Source organism: Salmo trutta, chromosome 12 (assembly GCF_901001165.1).
Source record: "Salmo trutta chromosome 12, fSalTru1.1, whole genome shotgun sequence".
Taxonomy (NCBI): domain Eukaryota; kingdom Metazoa; phylum Chordata; class Actinopteri; order Salmoniformes; family Salmonidae; genus Salmo; species Salmo trutta.
The window spans coordinates 39701975-39724847 of NC_042968.1; the positions used below are offsets into that span (position 1 = coordinate 39701975).

At 47.8% G+C, this 22873-nt stretch overlaps 1 protein-coding gene and 2 long non-coding RNA genes across 3 annotated transcripts in view; all 3 read right to left on the reverse strand.

Moving 5' to 3' along the window:
• LOC115202538 (vacuolar protein sorting-associated protein 13C-like) overlaps window positions 1–22873 on the reverse strand; it is a 166543-nt gene that overhangs the window by 36764 nt on the left and 106906 nt on the right. The window contains exons 38-52 of the mRNA XM_029766662.1: window positions 22384–22503; window positions 22021–22124; window positions 21727–21894; window positions 21099–21403; window positions 17903–18047; window positions 13746–13902; window positions 13189–13313; window positions 12547–12716; window positions 11202–11494; window positions 8654–8898; window positions 8370–8462; window positions 4735–4902; window positions 3844–4041; window positions 3263–3352; window positions 129–284 (exon numbers count right to left, since the gene is read on the reverse strand). Coding sequence (XP_029622522.1) covers window positions 129–284; window positions 3263–3352; window positions 3844–4041; window positions 4735–4902; window positions 8370–8462; window positions 8654–8898; window positions 11202–11494; window positions 12547–12716; window positions 13189–13313; window positions 13746–13902; window positions 17903–18047; window positions 21099–21403; window positions 21727–21894; window positions 22021–22124; window positions 22384–22503 — 2537 coding nt within the window. The remainder of the gene's footprint in view (window positions 1–128; window positions 285–3262; window positions 3353–3843; window positions 4042–4734; window positions 4903–8369; window positions 8463–8653; window positions 8899–11201; window positions 11495–12546; window positions 12717–13188; window positions 13314–13745; window positions 13903–17902; window positions 18048–21098; window positions 21404–21726; window positions 21895–22020; window positions 22125–22383; window positions 22504–22873) is intronic.
• Window positions 1951–2302, reverse strand: LOC115203533 (uncharacterized). Its single transcript, XR_003880189.1, has 2 exons — window positions 2252–2302; window positions 1951–1996 (listed from the first exon to the last, which is right to left on the reverse strand). It is a non-coding gene; the product is annotated as an uncharacterized LOC115203533 (long non-coding RNA).
• LOC115203532 (uncharacterized) lies at window positions 2296–2701 on the reverse strand. The gene is made up of 3 exons (XR_003880188.1): window positions 2651–2701; window positions 2494–2565; window positions 2296–2359 (listed from the first exon to the last, which is right to left on the reverse strand). It is a non-coding gene; the product is annotated as an uncharacterized LOC115203532 (long non-coding RNA).

Sequence of the window (22873 nt, forward strand, 5' to 3'; positions counted from 1 at the left end):
GTGTGTGTGTGTGCTAGTGTTTGCTGGTGTGTGTGTGTGTGTGTGTGTGTTGGTGTGTGTACATGCTGGTGTGTGTGTGTGTGTGTGTGTGTGTTGGTGTGTGTACATGCTGGTGTGTGTGTGTGTACCTTGGCTAGGTTGGTGAACACATTGAGGCAGCACTTAGAGACGGTAATGTTCATGGTGTCCTTGGAACAGATGTTGATGGCGGAGCGCGGCTCAGGGAGCACCAGGAAGTCATCCCCAGGAACAGGGCTCTTATCCTGCACAGGGTTGTTCTTCATCTACAGGGAGGAGGAGGAGGACAACATGGTGAACACAAACACTGAATTAATACAGACACCAATCGGTTAGGTTTATCGATCGATCCACCCACCCATCCATCCATCAATCAATATGATTGAACACAAACGTCATTGTGTTCAATAGGTTCATGCTCTACAACATTCGCAGAGTACGACCCTGCCTCACACAGGAAGCGGCGCAGGTCCTAATCCAGGCACTTGTCATCTCCCGTCTGGATTACTGCAACCCGCTGTTGGCTGGGCTCCCTGCCTGTGCCATTAAACCCCTACAACTCATCCAGAACGCCGCAGCCCGTCTGGTGTTCAACCTTCCCAAGTTCTCTCACGTCACCCCGCTCCTCCGCTCTCTCCACTGGCTTCCAGTTGAAGCTCGCATCCGCTACAAGACCATGGTGCTTGCCTACGGAGCTGTGAGGGGAACGGCACCTCCGTACCTTCAGGCTCTGATCAGGCCCTACACCCAAACAAGGGCACTGCGTTCATCCACCTCTGGCCTGCTGGCCCCCCTACCTCTGAGGAAGCACAGTTCCCGCTCAGCCCAGTCAAAACTGTTCGCTGCTCTGGCACCCCAATGGTGGAACAAGCTCCCTCACGACGCCAGGACAGCGGAGTCAATCACCACCTTCCGGAGACACCTGAAACCCCACCTCTTTAAGGAATACCTGGGATAGGATAAAGTAATCCTTCTAACCCCCCCCCCCTAAAATATATAGATGTACTATTGTAAAGTGGTTGTTCCACTGGATATCATAAGGTGAATGCACCAATTTGTAAGTCGCTCTGGATAAGAGCGTCTGCTAAATGACTTAAATGTTAAATGTAAAATGTGTTTCTTGAGTTTTGATAATCTACAGCATAATCATGTTTATATAGCTTGAGGTTCCACTATGAGGTTGGTTAGGGTTATTCAGTGTACCTCTAGGTTGAGGTTCCACTATGAGGTTGGATATGGTTACTCAGCGTACATCTAGTTTGAGGTTCCACTATGAGGTTGGTTAGGGTTATTCAGCGTACCTCTAGGTTGAGGTTGGTTAGGGTTATTCAGCGTACCTCTAGGTTGAGGTTGGTTAGGGTTATTCAGCATACCTCTAGGTTGAGGTTGGTTAGGGTTATTCAGCATACCTCTAGGTTGGGGTTCCACTATGAGGTTGGTTAGGGTTACTCAGCGTACCTCTAGGTTAAGGTTCCACTATGAGGTTGGTTAGGGTTATTCAGCGTACCTCTAGGTTGAGGTTGGTTAGGGTTACTCAGCGTACCTCTAGGTTAAGGTTCCACTATGAGGTTGGTTAGGGTTATTCAGCGTACCTCTAGGTTGAGGTTGGTTAGGGTTATTCAGCGTACCTCTAGGTTGAGGTTGGTTAGGGTTATTCAGTGTACCTCTAGGTTGAGGTTGGTTAGGGTTATTCAGCGTACCTCTAGGTTGAGGTTCCACTATGAGGTTGGATATGGTTACTCAGCGTACATCTAGTTTGAGGTTCCACTATGAGGTTGGTTAGGGTTACTCAGCATACCTCTAGGTTGAGGTTGGTTAGGGTTATTCAGCGTACCTCTAGGTTGAGGTTGGTTAGGGTTATTCAGCGTACATCTAGGTTGAGGTTGGTTAGGGTTATTCAGCGTACCTCTAGGTTGAGGTTGGTTAGGGTTATTCAGCGTACCTCTAGGTTGAGGTTGGTTAGGGTTATTCAGCGTACCTCTAGGTTGAGGTTGGTTAGGGTTACTCAGCGTACCTCTAGGTTGAGGTTCCACTATGAGGTTGGTTAGGGTTATTCAGTGTACCTTTAGGTTGAGGTTCCACTATGAGGTTGGTTAGGGTTATTCAGCGTACCTGTAGGTTGAGGTTGGTTAGGGTTACTCAGCGTACCTCTAGGTTGAGGTTGGTTAGGGTTATTCAGCATACCTCTAGGTTGAGGTTCCACTATGAGGTTGGTTAGAGTTACTCAGCGTACCTCTAGGTTGAGGTTGGTTAGGGTTATTCAGCGTACCTCTAGGTTGAGGTTGGTTAGGGTTATTCAGTGTACCTCTAGGTTGAGGTTGGTTAGGGTTATTCAGCGTACCTCTAGGTTGAGGTTCCACTATGAGGTTGGATATGGTTACTCAGCGTACATCTAGTTTGAGGTTCCACTATGAGGTTGGTTAGGGTTACTCAGCATACCTCTAGGTTGAGGTTGGTTAGGGTTATTCAGCGTACCTCTAGGTTGAGGTTGGTTAGGGTTATTCAGCGTACCTCTAGGTTGAGGTTGGTTAGGGTTATTCAGCGTACCTCTAGGTTGAGGTTGGTTAGGGTTATTCAGCATACCTCTAGGTTGAGGTTCCACTATGAGGTTGGTTAGAGTTACTCAGCGTACCTCTAGGTTGAGGTTGGTTAGGGTTATTCAGCGTACCTCTAGGTTGAGGTTGGTTAGGGTTACTCAGTGTACCTCTAGCTTGAGGTTGGTTAGGGTTACTCAGCATACCTCTAGGTTGAGGTTGGTTAGGGTTATTCAGCGTACCTCTAGGTTGAGGTTGGTTAGGGTTATTCAGCGTACCTCTAGGTTGAGGTTGGTTAGGGTTATTCAGCGTACCTCTAGGTTGAGGTTGGTTAGGGTTATTCAGCGTACCTCTAGCTTGAGGTTGGTTAGGGTTATTCAGCGTACCTCTAGGTTGAGGTTGGTTAGGGTTATTCAGCGTACCTCTAGCTTGAGGTTGGTTAGGGTTACTCAGTGTACCTCTAGGTTGAGGTTGGTTAGGGTTACTCAGCGTACCTCTAGGTTGAGGTTGGTTAGGGTTACTCAGCGTACCTCTAGCTTGAGGTTGGTTAGGGTTATTCAGCGTACCTCTAGCTTGAGGTTGGTTAGGGTTATTCAGCGTACCTCTAGGTTGAGGTTGGTTAGGGTTATTCAGCGTACCTCTAGGTTGAGGTTGGTTAGGGTTATTCAGCGTACCTCTAGGTTGAGGTTGGTTAGGGTTATTCAGCGTACCTCTAGCTTGAGGTTCCATCTGCGTTGGCCATCCTCCACTCTCTCTATCAGCGGTTCCCAGACAGCATGGGACTCATTGAAGTAGTTCACCTGTCAACAGCCAACATATTCACACAGTGTCAAAATCAGCATCCGTCCCATTTATATCAATTTCAATGAACACAAATTATTATTGCTATTGAAATTCAAAGAACACGGGTAGTCGAAAGGTTTATTTAATTTTTTATTTTACCTTTATTTAACTCGGCAAGTCAGTTAAGAACAAATTGTTATTTACAACGACGGCCTACCCCGGCCGAACCCGGACGACGCCGGGTCAACTGTACGCCGCCCGGTGGGACTCCCCCTTGCACTGAGATGCAGTGCCTTAGACCGCTGCACCACACGGCAGCCCAATGCACACACGAATGCCAGAGATAACAAGTATCCCTACATAAGTATGTAAAGCACAAGACTAAAGAAAAGCTGTCTGCCTGCCCATTGGCTTCCTAAAAAAAAACATATGAGAAGCTCCTGTATGTACAGGAAGAGGATGTCCAGTAGGCTGATACTTGAGAGTAGTGAAAAGCTCCAGTCCTCACCTCCAGGGTCATGTCAGAGCAGAGGTAGAGGAGGGAGGACCAGTTCCTGGCCGTCCCAGACAGAGAGCTCTCAGCCAGCAGCAGGGGGACAGTCCTGTGGCCCAGACCAGACTCCATGGTCACCTGAATTACCTTCACGTCCACCTTGAAACTCTCCCCAAAGTTACGGCCGTCCTGGTCACTGAAACTCTCCGTCACCTAGATGGAAAGTCACGTTAAGGTTTAATGACGTTTGTAGGTAGAGAATACAAAAACAGAGGTGCATAGTGGAGGTAAACGGAGGGCCCAAATGTTCCTGGGAGGGGACAGAAGGTTCTTGTATAGGGACAGAAGGTTCTTGTATAGGGATAGAAGGTTCTTGTATATGGACAGAAGGTTCTTGTATAGAGACAGAAGGTTCTTGTACAGGGACAGAAGGTTATTGTATAGGGATAGAAGGTTCTTGTACAGGGACAGAAGGTTCTTGTATAGAGACAGAAGGTTCTTGTACAGGGACAGGAGGTTCTTGTATAGAGACAGAAGGTTCTTGTACAGGGACAGGAGGTTCTTGTATAGAGACAGAAGGTTCTTGTACAGGGACAGAAGGTTATTGTATAGGGATAGAAGGTTCTTGTACAGGGACAGGAGGTTCTTGTACAGGGACAGGAGGTTCTTGTAGGGACAGGAGGTTCTTGTACAGGGACAGAAGGTTATTGTACAGGGACAGGAGGTTCTTGTATAGGGACCAATTCCACTGGTACTAGACCTCAACCGAACCTATTAAAGGAAGTTTTCAATTTAAATTCCAGTCAATTCAGAAAGTAAACTACATTTCTATTCCAATTTTTCTCAGTGTACTTCCCGAATTGACTGGAATTGAAATGGAATTGAGCCCAACCGTAGTATGTATACCTCGCTGGCAGAGTCCACTCCCAGGAACCAGTAGTTGCAGGTGTAGATGTTCACGGTGGACCACAGGTTGCTGACCTCAGTCTTCTCCTCCTCTGCCGCCTCAGCTTTCGGTTTAGCCGTCATGGCTGCCGTGATGGTCATCACCGTGTTCAGGATGACAGGGGAGATCTGAGAGAGGAGAGGAAGAGCGTGTGAGGTCTTTATTTATCCTTTATTCATACGGGGGGGGGAGTCAGCGGATTCTTATGTGTGATGATAATGACGATCAATTGAAAATGTCAATTGTAATGACGATCTCGATTGACGTCTTTGTTCAGAAGTAGCCTCTCAGTGCGTCAGGCGATTCAATAACATTTTACATTATTACATTTTAGTCATTTAGCAGACGCTCTTATCCAGAGCGACTTACAGTAGTGAATGCATACATTTCATACATTTATTTATTATTATTTTTTTCCCCCCGTACTGGTCCCCCATGGGATTCGAACCCACAACCCTGGCGTTGCAAACACCATGCTCTACCAACTGAGCCACACATAATTCAAACCATTTCTCACTCAGAGCAGGAGGTCAACATGGATGTACCCGAATACCCAAGAGGGTCCGGATCTCTAAATAATGTCACGGGTCCAGGGTATATTATCACGGGTCCAGGGTATATTATCACGGGTCCAGGGTATATCACGGGTCCAGGGTATATTATCAGGGGTCCAGGGTATATCAGGGGTCCAGGGTATATCACGGGTCCAGGGTATATCACGGGTCCAGGGTATATCACGGGTCCAGGGTATATTATCAGGGGTCCAGGGTATATTATCAGGGGTCCAGGGTATATCACGGGTCCAGGGTATATTATCACGGGTCCAGGGTATATTATCAGGGGTCCAGGGTATATCACGGGTCCAGGGTATATTATCACGGGTCCAGGGTATATCACGGGTCCAGGGTATATCACGGGTCCAGGGTATATCACGGGTCCAGGGTATATTATCACGGGTCCAGGGTATATCACGGGTCCAGGGTATATTATCACGGGTCCAGGGTATATCACGGGTCCAGGGTATATTATCACGGGTCCAGGGTATATTATCAGGGGTCCAGGGTATATTATCAGGGGTCCAGGGTATATCACGGGTCCAGGGTATATCAGGGGTCCAGGGTATATCACGGGTCCAGGGTATATCACGGGTCCAGGGTATATCACGGGTCCAGGGTATATTATCAGGGGTCCAGGGTATATTATCAGGGGTCCAGGGTATATCAGGGGTCCAGGGTATATCACGGGTCCAGGGTATATTATCAGGGGTCCAGGGTATATCACGGGTCCAGGGTATATTATCAGGGGTCCAGGGTATATCAGGGGTCCAGGGTATATCAGGGGTCCAGGGTATATTATCACGGGTCCAGGGTATATCAGGGGTCCAGGGTATATCAGGGGTCCAGGGTATATCACGGGTCCAGGGTATATCAGGGGTCCAGGGTATATCACGGGTCCAGGGTATATCAGGGGTCCAGGGTATATCACGGGTCCAGGGTATATCACGGGTCCAGGGTATATCACGGGTCCAGGGTATATCACGGGTCCAGGGTATATCAGGGGTCCAGTGTATATCACGGGTCCAGGGTATATCACGGGTCCAGGGTATATCACGGGTCCAGGGTATATTATCAGGGGTCCAGGGTATATTATCAGGGGTCCAGGGTATATTATCAGGGGTCCAGGGTATATCACGGGTCCAGGGTATATCACGGGTCCAGGGTATATCACGGGTCCAGGGTATATTATCAGGGGTCCAGGGTATATCAGGGGTCCAGTGTATATCACGGGTCCAGGGTATATCAGGGGTCCAGTGTATATCACGGGTCCAGGGTATATCACGGGTCCAGGGTATATCACGGGTCCAGGGTATATTATCAGGGGTCCAGGGTATATTATCAGGGGTCCAGGGTATATTATCAGGGGTCCAGGGTATATCACGGGTCCAGGGTATATCACGGGTCCAGGGTCTGTGTAATTTTAACTGACTTGTCCAGAAGGGCCCATACAGATCTGAATGAGACTGCTGCAGAAGAGAGAGAGAGAAATTGTATAATTGATGCTGCGGCTCTTGGTTTTCACCAGAGTGAAGCGTGGTGCGTGCAGCTTGTTGTTGGCCAATCATAACTCATCAAAGAGGCAACAGTCAGAGTCTCGCTCCATGTGTGGAAAAAGTTAGGAGATATCAAAGACCCAGAGCCGACAGGTAGGCTGCAACGACCCAGAGCCGACAGGTAGGCTGCAGAGACCCAGAGCCGACAGGTAGGCTGCAGAGACCCAGAGCCGACAGGTAGGCTGCAGAGACCCAGAGCCGACAGGTAGGCTGCAACGACCCAGAGCAGACAGGTAGGCTGCAACGACCCAGAGCAGACAGGTAGGCTGCAGAGACCCAGAGCCGACAGGTAGGCTGCAGAGACCCAGAGCCTCTCTCCCTCCTCTCCATGTCACTGGGTCACAGTACGGCCCCTCTCTCCCTCCTCCCCATGTCACTGGGTCACAGTACAGCCCCTCTCTCCCTCCTCTCCATGTCACTGGGTCACAGTACGGCCCCTCTCTCCCTCCTCTCCATGTCACTGGGTCACAGTACGGCCCCTCTCTCCCTCCTCTCCATGTCACTGGGTCACAGTACAGCCCCTCTCTCCCTCCTCTCCATGTCACTGGGTCACAGTACAGCCCCTCTCTCCATCCTCCCCATGTCACTGGGTCACAGTACGGCCCCTCTCTCCCTCCTCTCCATGTCACTGGGTCACAGTACGGCCCCTCTCTCCCTCCTCTCCATGTCACTGGGTCACAGTACGGCCCCTCTCTCCCTCCTCCCCATGTCACTGGGTCACAGTACGGCCCCTCTCTCCCTCCTCTCCATGTCACTGGGTCACAGTACAGCCCCTCTCTCCCTCCTCTCCATGTCACTGGGTCACAGTACAGCCCCTCTCTCCCTCCTCCCCATGTCACTGGGTCACAGTACGGCCCCTCTCTCCCTCCTCTCCATGTCACTGGGTCACAGTACGGCCTCTCTCTCCCTCCTCTCCATGTCACTGGGTCACAGTACGGCCCCTCTCTCCCTCCTCTCCATGTCACTGGGTCACAGTACGGCCCCTCTCTCCCTCCTCTCCATGTCACTGGGTCACAGTACGGCCTCTCTCTCCCTCCTCTCCATGTCACTGGGTCACAGTACGGCCCCTCTCTCCCTCCTTCCCATGTTATTGGCTCACAGTACGGCCCATCTCTCCCTCCTCCCTATGTCATTGGCTCACAGAAAAGTCAGGCTGCCAGATTTGTATGAGGATTTTTTATTATTATCCTAATTCGATTTCAGCGGGGGGCGCAGACATCGACCTTAAGGGTTTAATAAAGTAGCTTAAAAAAACACTTTTCTGCTGCTTCCCTCACTCGGATCGGACCGGGTCTAGTTGAAACTGTCCGTCCTCGGGTCCGTTCGGAATGGGTCACTATATAAATCCGGGTGGGAAAGCCCCTGGTCCATTTCGGAACGAGTCCAACTTTTTGGACCCGTGAGGACCTCTACTCAGAGCACATCGGTACACTCTGCCATAACTTTTTAACCAAACTAACTTGACAAAGAAGAGATGAAACCTACTTTGATAATAACTTCCTCTATAGTCACACAGCCGGTAAGGGGTTGGTTGGGGTGGGTTTTGGTTTCCAGGAAGACAGAACACGGACGTAGCACCTGAAGACCAATGAGAAAGAAGCATTAAGGAGTTGATTCAATTCAAATATACTTAAGGAAAATGTATTAAAAATGCTACGGGCAAATAGCTTTGAATCATGCTTCATCCCAGCTGATGTCTTACAGTAGTTACATTAGATGCAGTGTAGAGGCGCTCATAAAATATATATTAAAAACTGTTTTATGCTCACCGTGGTGACCACCTTGGTCTCATTGGTCCTGATGAAGGGACAGGCCAGAACTTTGAGCTCTCTGAGGTTGGCCTTCATGCTTTGTCCCCCAGGGGCCCCGGGCCCTCCCCCAGGCTCTAGCATCAGACTGAAGTCACATTGGAAGGAAGCCACCAGGGCCGGAGCGTCGGCACTCATCAGGTTAGCCACAAACACCACCTCTGGGTCTAGTATGACAGCACGCAGCTTGGTCCTGGGACTGGAGCCTGGGGGGAGAGAGGAGGGAGGAAACATCACCTCTGGGTCTAGTATGACAGCTTGGTCCTGGGACTGGATCCTGGGGGGAGAGAGGAGGGAAGAAACATCACCTCTGGGTCTAGTATGACAGCACGCAGCTTGGTCCTGGGACTGGATCCTGGGGGGAGAGAGGAGGGAAGAAACATCACCTCTGGGTCTAGTATGACAGCACGCAGCTTGGTCCTGGGACTGGAGCCTGGGGAGAGAGAGGAGGGAGGAAACATCACCTCTCGGTCTAGTATGACAGCTTGGTCCTGGGACTGGATCCTGGGGGGAGAGAGGAGGGAAGAAACATCACCTCTGGGTCTAGTATGACAGCACGCAGCTTGGTCCTGGGACTGGAGCCTGGGGAGAGAGAGGAGGGAGGAAACATCACCTCTCGGTCTAGTATGACAGCACGCAGCTTGGTCCTGGGACTGGAGCCTGGGGGGAGAGGAGGGAAGAAACATCACCTCTGGGTCTAGTATGACAGCTTGGTCCTGGGACTGGAGCCTGGGGGGAGAGAGGAGGGAGGAAACATCACCTCTGGGTCTAGTATGACAGCTTGGTCCTGGGACTGGAGCCTGGGGGGAGAGGAGGGAAGAAACATCACCTCTGGGTCTAGTATGACAGCTTGGTCCTGGGACTGGAGCCTGGGGGGAGAGAGGAGGGAGGAAACATCACCTCTGGGTCTAGTATGACAGCTTGGTCCTGGGACTGGAGCCTGGGGAGAGAGAGGAGGGAGGAAACACCACCTCTCGGTCTAGTATGACAGCACGCAGCTTGGTCCTGGGACTGGAGCCTGGGGGGAGAGGAGGGAAGAAACATCACCTCTGGGTCTAGTATGACAGCTTGGTCCTGGGACTGGAGCCTGGGGGGAGAGAGGAGGGAAGAAACATCACCTCTGGGTCTAGTATGACAGCTTGGTCCTGGGACTGGAGCCTGGGGGGAGAGAGGAGGGAAGAAACATCACCTCTGGGTCTAGTATGACAGCACGCAGCTTGGTCCTGGGACTGGAGCCTGGGGGGAGAGAGGAGGGAAGAAACATCACCTCACCACTGCACATAGTCTAATATTTGGTATTTACATGTTTTAAATGTAACCTTTATTTAACTAGGCAAGTCAGTTAAGAACAACATCTTATTTGGTATGGAGGTTAGAGAGAGAGGGAGAGGATACAAATATTCTGTCAGGTATGAAACGGAACGAAGAATATTACATTTACATACATTTAAGTCGTTTAGCAGACGCTCTTATCCAGAGCGATATAGGAAGGTAAAGAAAACACTGTACAATACATTACCATCACACCAAAACAAAAACACTGTAGCCATCACAATACATTACCATCACTACACACCAAAACACTGTAGCCATCACAATACATTACCATCACTCCACACCAAAACACTGTAGCCATCACAATACATTACCATCACTACACACCAAAACAAAACACTGTAGCCATCACAATGCATTACCATCACTACACACCAAAACACTGTAGCCATCACAATACATTACCATCACTCCACACCAAAAAACTGTAGCCATCACAATACATTACCATCACTCCACACCAAAACACTGTAGCCATCACAATACATTACCATCACTACACACCAAAACACTGTAGCCATCACAATACATTACCATCACTACACACCAAAACACTGTAGCCATCACAATACATTACCATCACTCCACACCAAAACACTGTAGCCATCACAATACATTACCATCACTCCACACCAAAACAAAACACTGTAGCCATCACAATACATTACCATCACTACACACCAAAACACTGTAGCCATCACAATACATTACCATCACTACACACCAAAACACTGTAGCCATCACAATACATTACCATCACTCCACACCAAAACACTGTAGCCATCACAATACATTACCATCACTCCACACCAAAACACAGTAGCCATCACAATACATTACCATCACTACACACCAAAACACTGTAACCATCACAATACATTACCATCACTACACACCAAAACACTGTAGCCATCACAATACATTACCATCACTCCACACCAAAACACTGTAGCCATCACAATACATTACCATCACTCCACACCAAAACACTGTAGCCATCACAATACATTACCATCACTCCACACCAAAACACTGTAGCCATCACAATACATTACCCATCACTCCACACCAAAAGGAAATCGTATGAACATTGAATGGCTGTATAGTGTTCTGTTTGTCATTTATTTCCCCCACCCTCCCTCTCTCTCTCTCTCCTCTCTCCCTCTCCCCTTACCTGTTCTGGGGTCAGTGTTGGCTCTATCCCGAAGCTCGGCCAGCTGTTTGAGGGGTAGCTGGGAGGTCTTGGCCAGGTCTGGCAGGGCTAGCATGGTGTTAGTGGGCAGGTCCTGGGCAGAGCTCTGAGGCAGGGCCTGGATGAAGAAGTCTACCACTGCCATGAGAAACTCAACGCTGGCACACAGATAGAGCTTCTGTAAAACCGCGACCACCTGGCGCTCGCTGGCGCTCTGCGTGTACGTCACGTCTATCATGGCTTCCTCGCTCGTCTCGTCACGCTTACCCACCATCCTGAGGGTTTGGGCAAACGCGGTTACATATCAAATCAATCAATCCAACAATCAATACATTGAGACCGACCCGACTGGTACTGTACAGAACATAACCCAGTAGTACCGAGACCGACCCAACTGGTACTGTACAGAACATAACCCACTAGTATTGAGACCGACCCGACGGGTACAGTACAGAACATAACCCACTAGTATTGAGACCGACCCGACGGGTACAGTACAGAACATAACCCACTAGTATTGAGACCGACCCGACGGGTACAGTACAGAACATAACCCACTAGTATTGAGACCGACCCGACTGGTACTGTACAGAACCCAGTAGTATTGAGACCGACCCGACTGGTACAGTACAGAACATAACCCAGTAGTATTGAGACCGACCCGACTGGTACTGTACAGAACCCAGTAGTATTGAGACCGACCCGACTGGTACTGTACAGAACCCAGTAGTATTGAGACCGACCCGACTGGTACAGTACAGAACATAACCCAGTAGTATGTAGACTGACCCGACTGGTACTGTACAGAACATAACCCAGTAGTATGTAGACTGACCCGACTGGTACTGTACAGAACATAACCCAGTAGTATGTAGACTGACCCGACTGGTACTGTACAGAACATAACCCAGTAGTATGTAGACTGACCCGACGGGTACAGTACAGAACATAACCCAGTAGTATGTAGACTGACCCGACTGGTACTGTACAGAACATAACCCAGTAGTATGTAGACTGACCCGACTGGTACTGTACAGAACATAACCCAGTAGTATTGAGACCGACCCGACTGGTACAGTACAGAACATAATCCAGTAGTATTGAGACCAACCCGACTGGTACTGTACAGAACCCAGTAGTATTGAGACCGACCCGACTGGTACTGTACAGAACCCAGTAGTATTGAGACCGACCCGACTGGTACAGTACAGAACACAACCCAGCAGTATAATTCAGTAGTTTAACCTGAGGTAACCTCCAGCCCAGCCGTGACTCTCCAACGACAATATGGTGTGACGTCTGGCAGGGGAGGAAGCGTGAGACTAACCGTGCGGTGACTCTCTGTACGCCTGTCCTCATGTCGTCCAGGGTGCAGGCTGTGAGGATGGTAGAGACCTCCATATCCCCGTTACTAAACATCTTCCCTGAAGCCTTCATCAGGTGTAGGGTCAACTCCCCCAGGCACAGCCTCTCCTGGTGTTGAGACACCGCTGATACCTTGGAAAATGTGGCAAACAAGACCATAAAGCAACCTAGTAATCCATTTGAAACATCAGCGGGGGAACTACTGAGACTCATTACAAGGTCATTACCACAGAGTCATTACCACAGAGTCATTACCACAGAGTCATTACCATAGAGTCATTACCAGGTCATTACCACAGAGTCATTACCACAGAGTCATTACCACAGAGTCATTACCGCAGAGTCATTACCACAGAGTCATTACCATAGAGTCATTATCACAGAGTCATTTTGGACAGTAATGACCGGTGTTTGGTAGCTGTTCAAACTCTTCACCCTAATCATGGCTTTATCTAATTATCCAGGGCTTGGAGAGCAGAGAGGAGATTAAGAGTAAATGACTGTCATTACTGACGTCAGCTCTGTACAAGGCCCACAATTCTCCCTGTTCCTCCATAGAGTACATTAGAAGTGAGACTGAGCTGCATCACCTATAGATATGTACCTGTTTAGGGTCATTGCTGTACAGGACCAGTCCCAGGGACTCTATGTTGAAGATAAACTTCATGGTTTCCAAAGGTTCCTCTTCTACCGGTTGTTCTGGAAGTTCAACCATGTTCTCAACACCATCTGAAGGACGAGGAGAGAACAGAAACGTGTCATAAGAACTAACACACTCAGGACTCAAGTCAAATCAAATCAAATGTATTTATAAAGCCCTTCTTACATCAGCTGATGTCTCAAAGTGCTGTACAGAAACCCAGCCTAAAACCCCAAACAGCAAGCAATGCAGGTGTAGAAGCACGGTGGCTAGGAAAAACTCCCTCGAAAGGCCAGGAACCTAGGAAGGAACCTAGAGAGGAACCAGGCTATGAGGGGTGGCCAGTCCTCTTCTGGCTGTGCCGGGAGGAGATTATAACAGCACATGGCCTAGATGTTAAAATGTTCATAAATGACCAGCAGGGTCAAATAATAATAATCATAGTAGTTGTCGAGGGTGCAACAAGTCAGTACTACCTTTGGACTCAAGTCGATACATTACACACGCTTATGACCTCTGACCTTTAGGGTAGTCTGTTTTGAGCATCAGCGTCGTCTTGTGTTTCAGGGCTGTCGTGTCGGGGCTGGTGTGTTGGTCTGGCTGCAGACCGCTGGCTTCTCCAATGTTCTCCATCAGGATCCTCAACAGAACTGTTAGGTCATCCTGACTCAGGGCAACCTGGGGAGAACAGACGACAGAGAGGATATGTAGCTAATGCTAATGGTTGCTAATGCTAATATCACTAATACTAGTTAACCTGAAGAGACACAAGCACAGAGAGGATGTAGCTATAGCTAATGCTAATGGTTGCTAATGCTAATGTAACTAATACTAGTTAACCTGAAGAGACACAAGCACAGAGAGGATGTAGCTGTAGCTAATGCTAATGGTTGCTAATGCTACTGTCACTAATACTAGTTAACCTGAAGAGACACAAGCACAGAGAGGATGTAGCTGTAGCTAATGCTAATAGTTGCTAATGTCACTAATACTAGTTAACCTGAAGAGACAAGCACAGAGGATGTAGCTATAGCTAATGCTAATGGTTGCTAATGCTACTGTCACTAATACTAGTTAACCTGAAGAGACACAAGAACAGAGAGGATGTAGCTGTAGCTAATGCTAATGGTTGCTAATGCTACTGTCACTAATACTAGTTAACCTTAAGAGACACAAGAACAGAGAGGATGTAGCTGTAGCTAATGCTAATGGTTGCTAATGCTAATGTCACTAATACTAGTTCACCTGAAGAGACACAAGAACAGAGAGGATGTAGCTGTAGCTAATGCTAATGCTTCTGATAAGCAGAGGAGACCGAAATAACTTGAGGAGAGACAGGAGACATATAGGATGGAGCAGTAGCTAATGCTAATGTTGCTGTTGCTAAAGCCAATAATGCTGTAGCTAATGCCGCGTTCACATCATGTCGGAGTGATCGGAGGAACGACTTGTTACTTCGGAGGAACGACTTGGAGCGTTCACTTGCTCGGAGATCGGAAGGAACGCAAAAACCATTCTCACCATTGACAAGATGAAATCGCGGCAATGTTTGTTGCCATTTTCAGACGTCAGAGTTCAGCATGTGGGAAAGATCGGTGTCCAGAGATCATACCCGAGATTTCTAGTCGTAATTACGAGTTGGAGGGACGTTCACGTGCATTTTCCCCAGTAGGAAGGTCATACTTACGAGTTCCCGACACGACGTGAACGCGGCACAAGGCAATACAAAGTTGATTTACTGTTTAACGGATTTCATTTTTTTTTAAAGTGAGGCGAGCGAGCAGATAAAATAAAAATATTTTTAATTAAAATAAAAAAATTATATATGACTCCAAATCCAGACCTCCATGGGTTGATAAATTGGATTTCCATTGATTATTTTTGTGTGATTTTGTTGTCAGCACATTCAACTATGTAAAGAAAAAAGTATTTGATAAGATTATTTCTTTCATTCAGATCTAGGATGTGTTGTTTAAGTGTTCCCTTTATTTTTTTGAGCAGTGTATATATATATATATATATTTTTTTTTATACATATATATATATATATATATATATATATATACATACACACACATACATACATATATATACACATACATACATATATATATATATATATATACACATACATACATATATATATATATATATACTGCTCAAAAAAATAAAGGGAACACTTAAACAACACATCCTAGATCTGAATGAAAGAAATAATCTTATCAAATACTTTTTTCTTTACATAGTTGAATGTAGGCTGATCCAACTTTGATGTAATGTCCTTAAAACAAGTCAAAATGAGGCTCAGTAGTGTGTGTGGCCTCCACGTGCCTGTATGACCTCCCTACAACGCCTGGGCATGCTCCTGATGAGGTGGCAGATGGTCTCCTGAGGGATCTCCTCCCAGACCTGGACTAAAGCATCCGCCAACTCCTGGACAGTCTGTGGTGCAACGTGGCGTTGGTGGATGGAGCGAGACATGATGTCCCAGATGTGTTCAATTGGATTCAGGTCTGGGGAACGGGCGGGCCAGTCCATAGCATCAATGCCTTCCTCTTGCAGGAACTGCTGACACACTCCAGCCACATGAGGTCTAGCATTGTCTTGCATTAGGAGGAACCCAGGGCCAACCGCACCAGCATATGGTCTCACAAGGGGTCTGAGGATCTCATCTCGGTACCTAATGGCAGTCAGGCTACCTCTGGCGAGCACATGGAGGGCTGTGCGGCCCCCCAAAGAAACGCCATCCCACACCATGACTGACTCACCGCCAAACCGGTCATGCTGGAGGATGTTGCAGGCAGCAGAACGTTCTCCACGGCGTCTCCAGACTCTGTCACGTCTATCACATGTGCTCAGTGTGAACCTGCTTTCATCTGTGAAGAGCACAGGGCGCCAGTGGCAAATTTGCCAATCTTGGTGTTCTCTGGCAAATGCCAAACGTCCTGCACGGTGTTGGGCTGTAAGCACAACCCCCACCTGTGGACGTCGGGCCCTCATACCACCCTCATGGAGTCTGTTTCTGACCGTTTGAGCAGACACATGCACATTTGTGGCCTGCTGGAGGTCATTTTGCAGGGCTCTGGCAGTGCTTCTCCTGCTCCTCCTTGCACAAAGGCGGAGGTAGCGGTCCTGCTGCTGGGTTGTTGCCCTCCTACAGCCTCCTCCACGTCTCCTGATGTACTGGCCTGTCTCCTGGTAGCGCCTCCATGCTCTGGACACTACGCTGACAGACACAGCAAACCTTCTTGCCACAGCTCGCATTGATGTGCCATCCTGGATGAGCTGCACTACCTGAGCCACTTGTGTGGGTTGTAGACTCCGTCTCATGCTACCACTAAAGTGAAAGCACCGCCAGCATTCTAAAGTGACCAAAACATCAGCCAGGAAGCATAGGAACTGAGAAGTGGTATGTGGTCCCCACCTGCAGAACCACTCCTTTATTGGGGGTGTCTTGCTAATTGCCTATAATTTCCACCTGTTGTCTATTCCATTTGCACAATAGTATGTGAAATTTATTGTCAATCAGTGTTGCTTCCTAAGTGGACAGTTTGATTTCACAGAAGTGTGATTGACTTGGAGTTACATTGTGTTGTTTAAGTGTTCCCTTTATTTTTTTGAGCAGTGTATATATATATATATATAAAAAAATATATATATATATATATATATTTGTATATATATTTTTATATATATATATATATATATATATATATATATAAAAATATATATATATATATATGAAAATATATATAAAAATATATATATATATATATATATAAAAATATATATTAAAAAAAATATATATATATATATACACACACAAAATTTGGAACCCCTTGTAAAAAATACTAAACAACCTTTTTACAACACCTGGTGACATCACCTCAACATTTTAGTGTTTTGGTATAATGGTTTTGGAATGACGGTCAGGAACCACAGTTTGAGTCCTGATCAGGGTACCCGCCTAATTAACTACATTGGTGTCAGGAGCTGGAGAGCACAGTTTTAAACACAGTTCAGCCATTTTGTTTTATAATTGATGTGCTAGCTGAAATATATATAGCAGCCCACTAAAGTAAATCAGATCTATTCTGACTATAACCAACTGCTTCAGCTTGAATTCTATATTTAACACATCTCCCACTAACTAGATCGAGCCTCGAAATAAGTTGAGGACAGACAGGAGACATATAGGATGGAGCTGTAGCTAATGCTAATGTTGCTTTCACTAGCATACAGACCTTTTTAGACAGCTGAAGCAAGCACAACACATTTTCTTCAGGAAATGTACTTCTTCTAGTTTAGTCATATTTAATCTTACCTGACTAGCATCTATTAATTACCTTCATGGGCTGTAGGTCTCTGTCTACCTCTATGGTTACTGTTAGCTCCTACCTTCATGGGCTCTATCTAGCTCTATGGTTACTGTTAGTTCCTACCTTCATGGGCTGTAGGTCTCTATCTACCTCTATGGTTACTGTTAGCTCCTACCTTCATGGGCTCTGTCTACCTCTATGGTTACTGTTAGCTCCTACCTTCATGGGCTCTGTCTACCTCTATGGTTACTGTTAGCTCCTACCTTCATGGGCTCTATCTAGCTCTATGGTTACTGTTAGTTCCTACCTTCATGGGCTGTAGGTCTCTATCTACCTCTATGGTTACTGTTAGCTCCTACCTTCATGGGCTTGAGGTCTCCGTCAACCTCTATGGCAGCCATCTTGTTGTACCATGCTGCAGCCAGGTTCCTCTTCACTGTTAGGAGCAGGTTGACAGGCTCCAGCAGCTCAGTACTGGGCTGAGAGTCTTTTTCCATGTAAATCCTAATAAAGAGAAGCAAATCATAGACAGGGATAGCTAGACAACTGGCTTATTAAGCTACACTATACAGTATTAGGGTTTATCCAGACCTTCATACCATTCCTGTACCAACCCAGGGATGCGGTATTACCGGCAGTGGACACCAGGGATGCGGTATTACCGGCAGTGGACACCAGGGATGCGGTATTACCGGCAGTAGACACCAGGGATGCGGTATTACCGGCAGTGGACACCAGGGATGCGGTATTACCGGCAGTGGACACCAGGGATGCGGTATTACCGGCAGTGGACACCAGGGATGCGGTATTACCGGCAGTGGACACCAGGTATACGGTATTACCGGCAGTGGACACCAGGGATGCGGTATTACCGGCAGTGGACACCAGGGTGCGGTATTACTGGCAGTGGACACCAGGGATGCGGTATTACCGGCAGTAGACACCAGGGATGCGGTATTACCGGCAGTGGACACCAGGGATGCGGTATTATCGGCAGTAGACACCAGGGATGCGGTATTATCGGCAGTGGACACCAGGGATGCGGTATTACCGGCAGTGGACACCAGGGATGCGGTATTACCGGCAGTAGACACCAGGGATGCGGTATTACCGGCAGTGGACACCAGGGATGCGGTATTACCGGCAGTGGACACCAGGGATGCGGCATTACCGGCAGTGGACACCAGGGATGCGGTATTACCGGCAGTGGACACCAGGGATGCGGTATTACCGGCAGTAGACACCAGGGATGCGGTATTACCGGCAGTGGACACCAGGGATGCGGTATTACCGGCAGTGGACACCAGGGATGCGGTATTACCGGCAGTGGACACCAGGGATGCGGTATTACCGGCAGTAGACACCAGGGATGCGGTATTACCGGCAGTAGACACCAGGGATGCGGTATTACCGGCAGTGGACACCAGGGATGCGGTATTACCGGCAGTGGACACCAGGGATGCGGTATTACCGGCAGTAGACACCAGGGATGCGGTATTACCGGCAGTGGACACCAGGGATGCGGTGTTACCGGCAGTAGACACCAGGGATGCGGTATTACCGGCAGTGGACACCAGGGATGCGGTATTACCGGCAGTGGACACCAGGGATGCGGTATTACCGGCAGTAGACACCAGGGATGCGGTATTACCGGCAGTGGACACCAGGGATGCGGTGTTACCGGCAGTAGACACCAGGGATGCGGTATTACCGGCAGTGGACACCAGGGATGCGGTATTACCGGCAGTGGACACCAGGGATGCGGTATTACCGGCAGTGGACACCAGGGATGCGGCATTACCGGCAGTGGACACCAGGGATGCGGTATTACCGGCAGTAGACACCAGGGATGCGGTATTACCGGCAGTGGACACCAGGGATGCGGTATTACCGGCAGTAGACACCAGGGATGCGGTATTACTTTATTTCTTTTGACTCTCAAAACAAAATGTAGCCAGCAGGCCATGTACTGTAGCCAGCAGGCCATGTACTGTAGCCAGCAGGCCATGTACTGTAGCCAGCAGGCCATGTACTGTAGCCAGCAGGCCATGGACTGTAGCCAGCAGGCCATGTACTGTAGCCAGCAGACCATGTACTGTAGCCAGCAGACCATGTACTGTAGCCAGCAGACCATGTACTGTAGCCAGCAGACCATGTACTGTAGCCAGCAGGCCATGTAGGCAGCAAGGTTCTTGATCCAGGAGGGGATTGATTGTCTGTAACCAAGAAGCTAGTTCTTGACATCGAGCCACTTAGCTAGTTAGTTACAAACCCAATGTATAGCTGGAGACCTGAGCTAGATAGTTAACTTATAAGCAGAGGCGTAGAATGCTTTAGGGCGCCACGCTGAATTTCTTTTACGGAATTGAAAATCATACCGTCGGTATTTCAGAACACCCCAGTATACGGTATATACAGTATAGCGCCCAAGCCTAGTCAGTAAGGCCACGATTGAACCAAGCAGTTTCTTTGAGAACCAACTCTTACACCTCAAATACATCAATCAAATGTATTTATGAAGCCCTTTTTTTACAACAGCAGTTGTGCTTATACAGAAACCACAGAAAGCAAGCAATGCAGATGTAGAGGAACGGTGGCTAGGACAAACTCCCTAGAAAAGGAAGGAACCTAGGAAGAAACTTAGAGAGGGAACCAGGCTCTGAGGGTCAGCCAGTCCTCTTCAGGCTGTGCCGGGTTGAGATTATACGAGAACTAAACGGTACTCAGAGGAGTTGGATAGAGCTCATACAGATCTGGGACCAGGCATTAAACCCTTGCTTTCTGATCTGGGACCAGGCATAAAACCCTTGCTTTCTGATCTGGGACCAGGCATTAAACCCTTGCTTTCTGATCTGGGACCAGGCATTAAATCCTTGCTTTCTGATCTGGGACCAGGCATTAAACCCTTGCTTTCTGATCTGGGACCAGGCATGAAACCCTTGCTTTCTGATCTAGGGCCAGGCATTAAACGCTTGCTTTCTGATCTAGGGCCAGGCATGAAACCCTTGCTTTCTGATCTGGGAGCAGGCATGAAACCCTTGCTTTCTGATCTGGGGCCAGGCATTAAACCCTTGCTTTCTGATCTGGGACCAGGCATTAAACCCTTGCTTTCTGATCTGGGACCAGGCATTAAATCCTTGCTTTCTGATCTGGGACCAGGCATTACACCCTTGCTTTCTGATCTGGGACCAGGCATTAAACCCTTGCTTTCTGATCTGGGACCAGGCATTAAACCCTTGCTTTCTGATCTGGGACCAGGCATTAAATCCTTGCTTTCTGATCTGGGACCAGGCATTAAACCCTTGCTTTCTGATCTGGGACCAGGCATTACACCCTTGCTTTCTGATCTGGGACCAGGCATTAAATCCTTGCTTTCTGATCTGGGACCAGGCATTAAATCCTTGCTTTCTGATCTGGGACCAGGCATTAAATCCTTGCTTTCTGATCTGGGACCAGGCATTAAATCCTTGCTTTCTGATCTGGGACCAGGCATTACACCCTTGCTTTCTGCACTGATGAAGCAAAAGATGACTGTGTTAAACAGAATGCACTGACCTGGACAGTTTGAGCTGTGTGAGCTGTACGTCCATGTGATCAATGACAGCAGGAAGTGGACATCCCTCCACAGCAAGTAGAGAGAAGCTGTTTCCCACCGTGATGAGACCCAGGTCCACCTCCAGTGCATTGTGTGAGGTGGAGGACTGGGGGATGATGATGAGAGGAGCCTTCAGCCTGATGTCCATGGAGAGACGGAAGCTCTTCTGGGCAAAGTCTCTGACGCTGGAGGCTGCCTTCTCTGCTGCCTGGGCCGTGGCCACACTCAACGCCTCTTTGGCTGCCTGGAAGTTGTTGGTGAAATTCTAAGAGATGGAAAACATGGATGAGTGAAGTTCTTTAGCGGAAATGGCTCAGAAAGGAATGGAGCGGGCATCAAAGCGGAGACCGAGCTAGGACAGCTAAACTTCCAGGAAACTTCTCATGTTTTTTCAGAAATCCCAGTTGGGTGGATTCCTGAAATCAGTAAGGTATCCCTTAACTGGGAATCATTCAACCAGGATTTCTGGGAGAAAAAAAAAACCAGGAACTGAAGAAAAAGAGTCTCTGCATATTTAAATACAAAGAACGGTTTTAAATGCTCAAGACCGTTGTCAGAGATTTCTCCAGTACCAACGCTGAGACTCACCAGCAAAGACATGACAAACTTGTGGAGGTAGACGACTTGGACGCAGCCCACGTTGAGCTGGACGTTCCCATCTGTCTTGGAGGTGTCTGCATAACCGGCTCCCTCTGTAGCCTTAGGGGTCAGACTCATACTGAAACTAAACACCTCGTCTCCTACGATAGAGATGGCCTGCAACGGGAGAACCAAACGTTAGCAGGTAAACTCAACCGCAATTATTTCACGGGGTTGAATGATATACAGCCGCATCGTCCCTCTATCACTGAAATCTTTCATGGTTTTACTTCGTGACTTTACCTTTTTGTGAATACTTTTTGGATCGACATTAATGACGATGAAATCCCGAAGGCGGGCAGAGATGTGGGTTTGGGGCCCTTGCATCAGGAGAGATCCATTGAAACCTGTACAACAAGATACAATGTTGATCGGATGCTAACATCATTTCAGAAAAGGTAAACAGCAAACCACACAAGCACAAGACACTTAAACAACCCCAAAGTAAAAAATATATTTTTTGACTTTCATCATATACAAACCTTAGCTGAAATCCCTTACAAAAGCCCTAGACGATAATCAAATGAAAGTTTAGCTGTATAAAGACAACATTGTGTAGCCTATGAGTTCTGTAACGGGCCCTGAGGTTTCTGTCTACATCAGCACCTTGTATCTTGATGTCAGCCATGTTGCAGTTCTGATCACACACTAGCACGTTGAACGCCCCCAGCCGCATCATCACCTTCAGGTCGATGACGTCACCGTCCGACGGAGAACCTAGAGCCGCTGTCATGGAAACGGGCACAAAGTCACATGGTGATTTCAACGTTTGGTTGACCAACCAAAAGAGACATGTAAGATAGTCCCTTAGGCCTTAGGAATCTGTTATATGTAACGAAAGGTATGTTTTCATTACTAACTTGTGAAAACCAATACAAAAATATATATATAAAACATAATCTGTTATATCTGTCATTTTAATATGTATCCATTCATGTATTTCAGATGACCAAAAAAGGCCATGTAAGGTAGTCAAGGGTTTTATAATCTATATTATAATAGGCTAAACCTGCTGAGCTGCAGGAGGGCCTACTCCTACCATTTTACACCAAGCACAGCTACATGGTACTGCTCCTTTCTGCTGGGTTTTTACCCT